The following is a 12,630-nucleotide window of genomic DNA, read 5'->3' on the forward strand; positions in this document are numbered from 1 at the left end:
GCAGAAGATATAGGTCTGGATAGGCATCCCATGATTGTAATTGATTGATGCCGTTTATGAAACCACACGCTTGTTAAACTGCAATAAATAAACAGAAGTTTATGTTCCAATTTAACTCTGACTGGGCTCAGTATTGTACCAGGTAGGGCCTGGGTGGTGGCAGCGAGAAATAAAGTGGTGGCACAGGGATCAATAGATGGTGAAACGTCCGGTGACCCTGTGTGAGCGCCAGACCTTCTTTGAATTTCATGATTTTACATACTGTATTGGCCTGAAAATAAGCTGCACTCCCCCTCCCCCCAATTCCAACTGTGAAAAGTTAAAGTGCTGTTTATATGCGCGACCTTACAACACAATTGGGGATACGGGACAACGGCGCCTGTCCTGACCGCGGCTCCCAAACCTCCCTTCAGCCGCCGGCTTATTTGTGGGTGCGGCTTATATTCGGGCCAATACGGTAACAATCATCTACTGCTTAGAATCAGGCATAGGCAAACTCAGCCCTCCAGATGTTTTGAGACTACAATTTCCATTATCCCTGACCACTAGTCCTGTTAGCTAGGGATGATGGGAGTTGTAGTCCCAAAACATCTGGAGGGCCAAGTTTGCCTATGCCTGGCTTAGAAGGTCTTGAAATTAGGTAAATACAATCTCAGATGAACAACAACATGACATATTACACTGTGTTGTGGTTTATTTAACAAAAAAGCGAGAGCCAAAAATGGAGAAGCCATGTGTGAAAAACTAGGTACACCCTTACTGCTTGGCTCTACTATCCAGTTACAGCTCCACAGTCTCCTCTGCCTGGTAAGCCTGATTCTTGCAAAATGGTGCCTAACTCTCCAGAATGGGTTTAGTAACTGAATGGGGAAACCAAGCAAAGGCCCAGCGCCCTAACCCATTATAGAGCCACCACTGCTCATGAATTAAGTGTGAGGGAGAGGCTAGCAGCTGCCCCAACCCGGTGGGTTCTGGCAAATGGTTCGGTATCATCCAGGCCTGAAAGCAATGCTGTAGTTTGTGGAAGATGTGTAACCTCCATACTGAGCCTCTGGAGTTTCGTCCATATTTTTAACTTCGGAAAAATAAGTGTCTATGTGAGTGTGCGTGTGTTTTACTCCCGCCATCTAACTTTAACACACATTCAATCATGAGTACACACTTATATTTATTAGACAGTAACATTTCAGTACATTCTTGGTCCTCCAACTCCTGGGTAATAAAGCCGTTTGATCATTTGCTGACATAAAAGTTGCAGCATGTTCTCTGGTTGAAACAGATCATTACAAAGCTGGCAAATGGGGTAAGTAAAACTGAGAGGACTGTTGGTGAATATAGATGACAACCACAATCTGCATGTCGTCACCTGGAGAATTTTACCACATTTCTGTAGTTAATCAGAAACACGGGGAAGCTGGAAAATTCTCATTGTTTGATAGGATAATTGGCTGGCCAAACACATGTGCTGTGGTAAATTACCATATAGAAAATTGCAATTGGCATATTTTCAAGACAAACCCCCAACTACAAAAGCTTCTGTTAGGCATTCTTTCTGGCAATGAAAGGCTGGCAAATCTTTTTAACCTCTGGAGTTTGGATTCAAGAGACACAATTCACACAAATGGACCAGCATAGTTACTTGTCGGCAACTAAAATACAGTAGCACATAGAGAAGAAAAAGCAGTTATCGGGACTGATACTGTTTCCTTTTCCTAACGCGATTACATTTCAGAGTTGCCTTATGTCTTCACCATTGTGGAAGAAGAAGCTTGAAAGCAGGTGAGCTGCAGCTGCATGCTACACTTGAATGTATTCAGTAGCTCTTCTAGCAACCTGTTCGAAAGGAAAATGCTTTTAAGGTTTTGACTGGCTTGCGCAGTATTTCGGTCATGAACAGAACCAACAAACTTCATACACAGGGGGAATTAAGGTAGAAACAGAAATACATTGTGTCACAAATTGCTGCCCGTGGGCTCCTTTGGAGTATGAAGTATAAATTTAAATAGTAAAGAAGGCAATGCATTGCATACACATATAAGAGTATGTCTAATCTGCTATGTATGCTTACTAGGAGTGCTAGTTTAGTTTCATGGGACACACACACAGTTTTCTCGATGGGAGAAGACTCATAGCAAGGTTCAATAACCTGTTTTCTGATGTGTTCACAATAAAATGGAACCCTCCCCCATAGTATAGTATAACCATAGTATAACCCATGGTTTGAAACTTGGGCATAATGGCCGCTTTTTTGGGGTTCTTAAATAGTGTCCTTGATTCTTACACTGAGGTGAATCACAATGAGTGGTGCAGACCCTGTGTCCTCCAGATATTGTTGGACTCCCAACTCCTATCAGCCGTAGGCAGCATAAATTGATGGTCAGGGATGATGGAAACTGTGGTCCATTTGGAATGCCACATATTCCCCATTCCTGTCATAGAACTTATGTCTCGTTTTGCAGGCTCACAGATCTTTTTAGCATGTGTGTGTGTGTTTGAAGTTGCAACAGCTTGAGGAAATTCAGACAGACAATGGGATTAGCCTACATAACCTCACTGTGTGGCACAACCAGAAACTGAAACCCTGTTGTTTGGGCTCCTTTCTCTTTGATTGCAATGTTTACTCATTAGTTAAATCAAAGATTCAATAAACATTCTCAGATTGCCAGATACCTATGATAAAGCCAAACCTTTAGGTGGTAAGCATAATTTGTGTGTGCGCGCGCATGCACAATTGTGTGTGCATTTTTTAAAGGATCAGTAAAACCCTCAAAACTCTAGGAAAGAAAAGGGAAGAAACCACATAATTTTGTATTTAAAAAAAAAGTTGAGCTAGTCGTTAGGCAGCCACCACCAATTTCCTTTTGAAAAAAACGCAGCATTTAATAGCGGCAGTAAATTCCACAGCTGTATAATCTGTGCCAGGGCCAGCAAGGAAAAGACATAAACATGTCAGTATCTACTTCCTCAATAACACCCTGCAGGAAAAGGTACTAGCAGGGCAGCCACACACAGGCAAATACTTAATAAGTCAATATTAAATATAATATGTCACTGGCAACACGAACAGGTCTAAATCATTCCATAAATGTGAATTCATTACAAGAAGTGTGCAGCGAGCTTGCAGATGCAACAGCAGTGTATGAGGGCAAATAATAAGGAAGAGGGAATATAACCCTTAAGTTTGCCAGCTGCGTTATGGAAGAAACTCAAGCAATTTTGTATGCCAATTGCTGCTCGAAGTTCAGCACTGAAGCTGCTGGAGGCAAACCAAATCCCAAAGTTACATCTGGAAATGTAAGTGTGTTGACCTCCCAGCATCTAAAAGGAAACTTCCCTCTTGGCATCACTTAGGAGCAACGGGAAAATTTAAAAAGATACGGGCTTTTTGGTGGCAGTTTGGTTTAAGTGGACAGGGTGTCGCGTTCGGATGTGGGAAGGACAAGATCATATTCCTGATACTGCTTGTGTGGTGCTGAACTAAATTAGCAGGTCAGGAGTGGCGGATGTTAAGCCTGAGGCCCAAATGTAGCTCTCCAGGTCTCCAGTTTTCCCACTCTGCCCTCGACTAAGTTGCCCCACAGATTGCATTCAAAGACGAACGGCATCACGATAGTATTGAACGTGTGTGCAGAAAAGGGTCATAAGAGAGACATCACCACTTTAACCACCAGCAAGGTGGTTACTTCTTGGACCAACCTTATGAAATATCATTTATCATCATGGAACATTTTAACCATTCTACTGTTCATTGAACACATTTCCTAACTTATGAACTTACTTTTTATCTCCACCACTTGACAGCTGTGGCAAGGCTTCCAAAGCTTGCTTAAAGCTTGAGCTGTAACATTAAAACACACACTGATTGTATCTCAGATCTACAATGACCTTTTTATCCCCAACCAATAGCCATGCTTTAAGCAGAGACTCATTTTTCGATTATGCAGGTTATATAGTTATGAATTTCCACAATACAAGCATTTACCCTCTAAACACCACAATAAAATGCCTCAATTTACAACACTTTCCAGCATGTAGCTAGCATTCAGTGCACATGTACAAATGCAGACGTGTACATGCATGCGACTGCATTTTGCTCCATGAAAAGAAGCTTAAAACTTTAGCCGTTTCCCGCTCCCTGTTTCATTTGTTATTTTGATTATGAAGCCATTTCTCTATTTGCTTCGAAAACTAGCTGCTCTCTATGAATTCCTCCACATCTATTCTTTTTAATAAATGACAGATTATTATTATTATTTTAATAACATGCAGGGGTCCTTCACAGAAAGAACCAGTAAGGCGCTATGTTAAGGCTCCTGCTTTCATGGGAGGGAAGAGTTCATAACAGTTGCGCCCAACTGGTCAAAACAAATGAACGCACAGGCTCTCTCGTTCCTGTTCTTGATGGATGTGTGGAAAAGGGAGCCTAATAGGAACCATACTGCCGACTGTTTCAGCTAATGCCAAGTAATTTTTAATCTCTGCTAGACATTTGTAGAGCAGGGTAAAAGGTAACACACTTTCAAAATTATACAAAACTCAGCTACGAGCAGTCTATGTGCGTTGCTTGAAACTATAGCCCTTAGCAGAGTGTAATTTGTGGTTCTGCTGCAGAAGAGGAGCAGCTGCCTGGACAAGAAACTTCAATTCCAGGAACTCTACCTAACCAACAAGACCTCACAATTGGTTCAAAATTGCAGTTCCCATTGCTTTGCTAATGTGTGGTAGCAATCAACGAAAATGAAAAGGAATGATAGAGCCCAGCTAGAGCCTAACTCCTCTGGACCGAGAGCATCTGTGTAATCTCTAAATGAAGCGGATGACTGATTGGGGATCCCTTGGTTGGGAGTTCTCAAAAATCTTGCCTAGTGAGAGTGGCTCATGTGGCCATGGGGAACCTCTCCCCAAGGGTGATGTCATTGCTTCAAGAAGCCTGTCTGCTACCCAGGAAGAGGCTCAACCCTTGTTGTTAGTGTGTAGTGTGGTTAGTGGTTAAGAGCAGTAGACTCGTAATCTGGTGAACCGGGTTCGCGTCTCTGCTCCTCCACGTGCAGCTGCTGGGCGACCTTGAGCTAGTCCCACTTTTTTGAAGTCTCTCAGCCTTACTCATCTCACAGAATGTTTGTTGGGAGGGAGGAAGGGAAAGGAGAATGTTAGCTGCTTTGAGACTCCTTAAGGTAAAGGGTAAAGGGACCCCTGACCATTAGGTCCAGTTGTGACCAACTCTGGGTTGCCGCGCTCATCTCGCTTTATTGGCCGTGGGAGCCGGTGTACGGCTTCCAGGTCATGTGGCCAGCATGACTAAGCCGCTTCTGGTGAACCAGAGCAGCACACAGAAACGCTGTTTACCTTTCCGCCGGTAGTGATAAAGCGGGATATCAAATCCAAACTCTTCTTCCTCTTCTATGCTACTCAGGAGGTGATAATACAACAGCATAGGCTCATGTTACCTTTGTGCACATTTGCTGAACCTCCAACTTTTGAACTTACTTGCTTTCAGATGTGAGGAACACAGCCACTGCATCTCTCAGTGCACAGATTTCAAGCCGGGCCTAAAGGACATAAATGTTCAAACGTAAAGCCAGAGTATTTATAGCTTCAGAATCTGATTTCACAAGGTTTGGCTGCATAAGCAAAACAATGTTGTTGCTGGTGCAGCAGAAGGAGGCAAAAAGTTAAGAGAACTTCACCAAAAATTTGTTTCCTGTGCTGGAAACATCAGTCCTGAAACAGCTGTAAAGCCAACAGGAGATCTGGGAAGTTCTGGAAACGAATTAAACCAAATCTGACTATCAGGAAAAGTTCGCAAATATAGTTTCTTAAAGTCCCCCACCCCCACCCTGTAAATGTAAAGTAAAAGTCCTGGAAAGTGCTAGCATTTATTCTTACCAGGGAGGTTCTGGTCTCTTAATATACAGTGCCACCAAAGAGGAAGGAAGTGCAAAAGGGTGAAGTCTGTCAATATGCATCTTGTTCTCTCCCTCCCCCCCTACTTTCTGGCTGCTGAACAGTAGCAAGAACAAAAGGCTCCCCTCCACCCCTTCACGTGCTTTACATTCAGTGATTTTAAGAAGTTCATTTATGTCAGCCTTTTTCACCCTCTAGATGTTTTTGGACTACAACTCCCATCATCCCTGACCATCACTGGCTGGGACTAATGAATGTTGTAGTCCAGCACATCAGAAGAGCACTAGGTTGGGGAAGGATGAAGGGATAAATGGCCTTATATACCTATAGTAGGTACATGCCAGTGGTGGGCGGGGCCAGAGTCAAAAGTGGGTGGGATCTTGCATAGTCCTCTTTCATATCCAAACCATGTGTAATGTAATTACAAAAGGTGACAAACTGTGGTGCGTTTAAGCGCTTACCGTTAAACTAAAAGTATCAGCAAATACCACACTGCTATATTCTTCCAGCTAGATATTTTAGTTCTACTGAAGCCCATGAAGTAAGAAGGAGGTTGGCTTCACTATCTTCTCCGCAACTTGCAATATGCTATTAAAAATGTTTAAATTCCTAACTTCCTTGGGATGTGAGCGAATCAAGAAAACAGAGAAAGTTGAGCTCTGGCTAAATGAATCCAAATTGTTTTTTTCTCTCCAATTTTTAAAATTGATTTTCAACATTTATCACAAAAATAACATAACAAAGCACACAACAAAGAAAAACACAGCACACTACAACAAACTAAATACACACAAAAAAGAATATGTCTTCAAATATCCAACTCTCATCACATTGATAACTGACTTCCTCGAGTCCCCTCTAACTGAATTTCATTATATCTCCTGTATAACAGTTCTCCAAGTTCATATTTCTAATAAAATTAACTCCTTTCATTTACTAATCTCTTCTCCTTTATTGATATTCTAATCCTTAATATTTACTATCACATATTCTTATTCTACCCCTAAGCCTATTTGTTACTTCCAAGAATTTTCTATTTATATCACAATATTTAGCTAAATATTCTTTGAATTTCACAAATGAATCCAAATTGTTAGAGAGCAAAATTTGATCATAGAAAGAGTTCAATCTTCCCAGGCAGTCTGACATGGTTTGATACACTTAGAAAAACAATAATTTGCACGTCACAATGCAGTAACTCTGTGTGGGTGTCAGACACACCAATACTTCTTCAGAAATGAATTTACAGCACCCTTCCATCCTGGAGACTACACTTGTTCATTTTTGCATTGACTTGCTCGTTGCAGGCTTCTAAGACATGTCTATTTACATGTACTGCAAATGTGCATTCATTTCATAGCAGTTTAACTGTAATGGCTACCCCGAATTAATTTTTGGAATTCCCAACTGGTGGTGATGTGAAGATGTCTAGGTGAGATCCTTGTATCTGTGCAGGGGTTGGAGGCTGCCCACACCTCCTCAAACTCCTGACCTTTCCACTTAGCAAGAAAAGGTCTTAAAGGAGTGGTGTGTGTTCAGCTGCACACAGTTAACCTGTGGTTAATCTGTGGTTGCAAATCAAGCAGGGTTTCAGATTGTGAAAAGGACTGTAACCATGTTGAGCTAAATCCACTTACAATAGGGTTGCCGTATTTCAAGAAGTAAAAATCCGAACACAAAAATCCTGACATTTTGCCGATTTCCCGAAATTCCCCCAGATGCTAATTCCATCATTGGAATCCCAGACATGTACGGGAAAATCTGGACGTATGGCAACCCCAACTTACAAACTCCTTCTGAACTTCTTCCTCAGTGAACGTTGGTTGGGGGTAGAGGGAGTGCCCCCTCCATGAATACAATATACAAACATCTGAGCAGGACTTAACTGTGTTAAAAAAGCTACATTTGCCCGCCACTCGTAGAATTGAGTTACCTGCAAAGCACCATTTCTGCTGAAGGATGAAACACACTGCATTAGCCTGCTGAGTTCTTCGGCGACTGCTTCGACAATCCTCGACAGCACTCGGGGTACGAGCTCTTTAGAGATGGCAAATACCTGCAGATTTCAAATTAAAATAATAGAACCGAAATCTCAAAAGCTGGAATTGCTTTTTCCCTCCGAAGGCCTTGTCAGCATTAAGACATTTTCTCCTGTCTAAAGGTGCACCCATGTTTGGATGGGACTCAATCGCATAGTGGCAAATTTGTGTTGCATGATTATAGCTGCTTGGGAGGTCTTTTGCAACAAACCAACTTCCCTAAAAGACTTTTTTTTTGCTGTAAGGAAAGTGATGGAGAAATGCCCTGGAAAGTGTGGGATGAACCCTTGCTTTGACACCGCACCATCCAACCTCCGCACAAATAAGAAGGAATGCTTGTTAAATTGTCATCGGCATCTGGTCTCCCTGCAAACAAGTTGGGATAAACGCTCAATGAACAGGTCATGTAGAAAGCAGCCTAATACCTGCCAACCATAAGTGATCCAAAATAGGTATTTAAAAAAGGAAAGTAAGTGAGCACTTGCAATGACCAGTGTCATGCCAGTCTCAAAAAGGAGTGTTCCTATTCTATCCAGATCAGGTCTTCTTCTTCTGCCTCTCTCTAAAATATGGTTGAAGTGCTACTGTCAAAGCCCACCAAAGGCCAGGGCCTGCTCACAAGTCACAAAATGAATACCAATGGAGCATAGTTCAGGCTAATATTTATTTGGAACGATTTTCTGGCACTGAAAAAGGCCTGCTTTTCTTGAACTTCCAGTTCCACTGATATGTTTTGGTTTGAACACATCGACACTCATCATAGATAGTCTGAAAGAGCCTTACCTCGGCATGCACAGCAATGATGTGAACTAAGGCTTCCTTCAGATAGTTCCTGACACCTGTAATTTTAAAAAAATAATACAACAAAATAGTTGGTGTTTTTCATTCTGTTATGCTGAAATATCACTTGACATGCCATGCAGGCCTTTTTATCCTGTAACAGGTACAACGTTGACTACGATACCAGCATACAGAAAATGAAAACTTCTCCCAACCACACCACTAAAATCTATTTCCTTTTTGAAAGTGAAATGGAGAAAGGCACATTTCCTTACACAAAAGGTTAAAGAAGCCAGAAGTTCCTAGTCTCGTCTGGCATCCCTTGTTCCCTCCTCTTCAAAATAGCATCAAGGGGTGGTTATTGTTGCTTTTTTGGTCATTCTTTTAAATACTATTCAATAAAAGGCAGCTTTCATCTGCGATTGTCTTATTAAATAGATCTTGCCGTTATTAAAGAGAAATATGAGCTTGGAAAACAGGATTGCAGAAATCACTGGCAATAACAACCATCTCATTTCTGTGCTGGTGGCTTCAAATGTAACTCATGACAAAGGCTGAGCAGACAACTGCAATCAAACAGCCCAAAAATCTTGTGGCACTAAGTACAGTGAATTCAAGCTAAAAAGAAAGGCTATTAAATTTTCAGCATTTATTTCAACAAAACTAATATTTTACTTGTTACCAATAAATATAAAAAAAAGCTTATAAACCACTTTGAGCTTTCTAAAGACAGGCAATCCGTTTTATAAATAAATAAAATATTGAAACAAACAGGATGTGTGTGTGTTAACATAGTAAATATATTTATTCACTGTACATATATTTCTGTCGCTCTGTTGTGAATATTTTAAACTGAGTTTGGTGAAATGCATTGAGAGCGCATGGGTTTGTTTAGCATTCAAATGGTTCTTTACAATGGAGGGAGATAAGCCAAGTTTAGAATGAGAAAAATAAAACGTGCTACAATAACGTCAGTGATGGCTTATAAATAGAACGGAAAGATATTATTCTGGGGAAAGCAGAAACTAAGATGAACTGTGAATCAGTTAGTCTTTAATTACAGTCATATGACCTGTTCAAATACAGAGCACAATTGACAAGGAAGAGAAGCAAGAATATTGTACTATTTGTTCCATTTAGGTAACACAGTCAACTAGCTGATCTAGACATGAACTTAGTAATATATAGGACCTTCTCTGATAAACATTTCATAACCAGTCTTTCATCTGGTTGTCTGAGTAAACTAAATAAAAAAAAAAAGATGAAATATATTTTTAAGAGCCAAAATCACTGGTGCAACAATGGTCGGAGCCACACCCTCAGGGACCCCAACTTCTTCTTCTTTGGCGATCACTTGTAGCTGAGTAAGATTGTCTTCCATAAACACGATTTTAGCAATGAGTCCATAAGTGACTGTGGAGGCCAATTCTGGACCCACACGCCCTTCCACAGTGGGGACATTGGTTTCCGGGCGGGAGTTGATCACGGTGTATGCCTTTCTCTTAACACGTTTCTCCCTTGTGTTCTGAGTTTGAGTGTCTTCAAAGTCCATGGCACCTTTGGTAAAGGCTGTTCTCCAACTGGAGCGCTTGCAGGCCAGTATTTCCCAGTTGTCGGTGTTTATACTACATTTTTTTAAAGATTTGCTTTGAGACAGTCTTTAAACTTATTTTGCTGACCACCAGCATTACGCTTTCCATTTTTAAGTTTGGAATAGAGTAGTTGCTTTGGAAGACGATAATCAGGCACCTGCAAAACATGACCAGCCCAACGAAGTTGATGTTGAAGAATCATTACTTCAACACTGGTGATCTTTGCTTCATCCAGTACACTGATATTAGTTGGCCTATCTTCCCAAGTGATGTGTAAGATTTTTCAGAGACACCATTGATGACAGCATCCTTTCTGCCTTCTTATTTTAAAAAGCATTTTATATGCTGGAGGCTCCTGACTGCGCAAACACATAGTTACAGGTGCTCATTATATTATCTTTAACTGCAACAAAACCTATTGTTTAACCATGGTAAAGAAACCCCAATGTACTCCCATAGGCACAATGGTACACTACTATGATTTAAGCTAAGCCTGGAAGACCATTTTGTACTGATAAAGAACTAAGAAATGAGTAAAAATCTGAAGTAGGCTCCACAGAATAGTTGTAGGAACAAAATCACATTGCATAAAAGGCTGGAAGTTTTATTATTTGAAGTGAGTGCCTGGTTAGGCCACAGAGAAGGAATGCTCTCTCAAGTTTTGTGTTCTCCGCTGTGCTCTGGGGTATCAGAAATGGGTTATTGGGTGAGACGGATTTATGTTAGAAGGTTAATTAAAGTTTCTCTTGCAGCCCCCATCCGAAGCATGGGACTATTGGAGGCAGTCTGGGAGTGTAAGAACTTTTCCTCTAATAATTCCAGCAAATTACCACCTTCAAATGCCAAAACACATCTAACAGAAACCTGGGATGAATTCAAAGAGGGCATGAACTTCAAACGCTATAACCCCCTCCAGAACAAAGAGCGTAAAGAACGGAGTTAAATGCTGCCAAGAGAGCAGGAAAAGCAAGAATTCCTTTTCAACTCAATTTCCCTGTATGTTAAGCTCTTTGAGGTTTGCCCAGTCTGAAGATATGATGAACAACGCTGGCTGAATTAGGAAGTGCAACCTGCACTTCCCTTTGACAAGAGATCCGTAGTTTACCCACACATCCAAGACCAAAACCCCTCAAACCACTTTGAAAAGTGAAATAGCACTGCTTGCCAATTTGCAAAAGACCTATGTTTTATTCAAACGCACTGAGTTATGGATGCTTCAGGAGCAGAAGAGCCCTTTCTGCATTCACTATCCTAGTCTGGCTGGGAGCTGTGTGCTTCTGAAGGGAAAAATAAAAACCTTCTCCAATTCTCTTTCAACTAGTCTCAGAAGCCTGGTTCACTTTGTGGCCTTCTGTCCCCAGCCCATGGCATGAGCGTTACCATACCCTCCAACATTTCTCTGAGGAAAGTCTATGTCAAATTTGTGTGGTCCAAATCTGTCTCATATATACAGCTCGTAAAATGCACATCATACATGTGGCAGGGTGTGTTGTTGTTTTTTAGCACCACCCATAAAACTGGAATACCACACTGCTGGGAGCACAAAGACCCCATGAGCTGGGGATAATGGGTTCCAAGCAGAAGTCCCTTCTAGAGCTGAAATGGAGGAGGAAAGTGAGAGGGTTTTTTGTGGCATCACAGTACCTCTTGAGGTACTTCCTGTGGTGCATATTATTGCCACACTACTCTTCATGGCCCTAAGAGCTCTAAAGCCATCTTGTCAATTTCATGTGATGGCTTACTTCTTACAGGTGGAGGCCTGCCAAATTTGATAAGATGTGTGAGGAATGCTGCACCAAGTTGCCCCTAGGTACGGCCTTCAGTTCGAGTGCTTCTTTCCTTGCCATTTCCCCAGTTCAGCGAAGAGGAGCAGTGATCACATTATGCTGTGAAAATGAGTCTTTCCATTCCCCGCCCCCAACGAAAGAAAAGAAGAAAATAAACGGAGGTGGAGGCAACACACCTTAAGGTGCAGAAAGGGTGCTATTTCCTCAGAGTAGACCCCATGGAGATGAATGAAGATGACTAAGATCAAATTCAACAGATTTGTTCTGAGTAAAACATAGTTGAATACCACTCCCAATTAATGTGCAGGTCAGTGTAAAAACCTGTGACTATTGTGCTTTGTGACATGGGCTTTTATCAAGTCTTTCTAACTGCCTTAAAAGAAAAGGAAGCCTTGTAAATTAAGTGGGGTTTTTTTGTCAGTCGGTGATGAACAAGGTATTTCTGATGAAGGTGCAAGTTATAAAACCATAACCTTCTAAATGCAAAGACAGACATAGGCAGCAGATCTGATGTCATGGTATTTGACA

At 41.4% G+C, this 12,630-nt stretch overlaps 1 protein-coding gene across 2 annotated transcripts in view; it reads right to left on the minus strand.

Annotated features, from left to right (window-relative positions):
* Positions 1-1,148: 1,148 nt before the first annotated feature.
* EXOC2 (exocyst complex component 2) overlaps positions 1,149-12,630 on the minus strand; it is a 78,400-nt gene continuing 66,918 nt past the window's right edge. For both annotated transcript variants that reach the window (XM_081918177.1, XM_081918176.1), the window contains exons 24-28: positions 8,727-8,782; positions 7,838-7,960; positions 5,488-5,549; positions 3,779-3,838; positions 1,149-1,833 (exon numbers count right to left, since the gene is read on the minus strand). In XM_081918177.1, the coding sequence (XP_081774303.1) occupies positions 1,740-1,833; positions 3,779-3,838; positions 5,488-5,549; positions 7,838-7,960; positions 8,727-8,782 (395 nt within the window). In that variant the 3' untranslated portion in view covers positions 1,149-1,739. The remainder of the gene's footprint in view (positions 1,834-3,778; positions 3,839-5,487; positions 5,550-7,837; positions 7,961-8,726; positions 8,783-12,630) is intronic.

This window comes from Podarcis melisellensis (genome assembly GCF_964234715.1).
Source record: "Podarcis melisellensis genome assembly, chromosome: 7".
In the NCBI taxonomy this organism is placed as follows: domain Eukaryota; kingdom Metazoa; phylum Chordata; class Lepidosauria; order Squamata; family Lacertidae; genus Podarcis; species Podarcis melisellensis.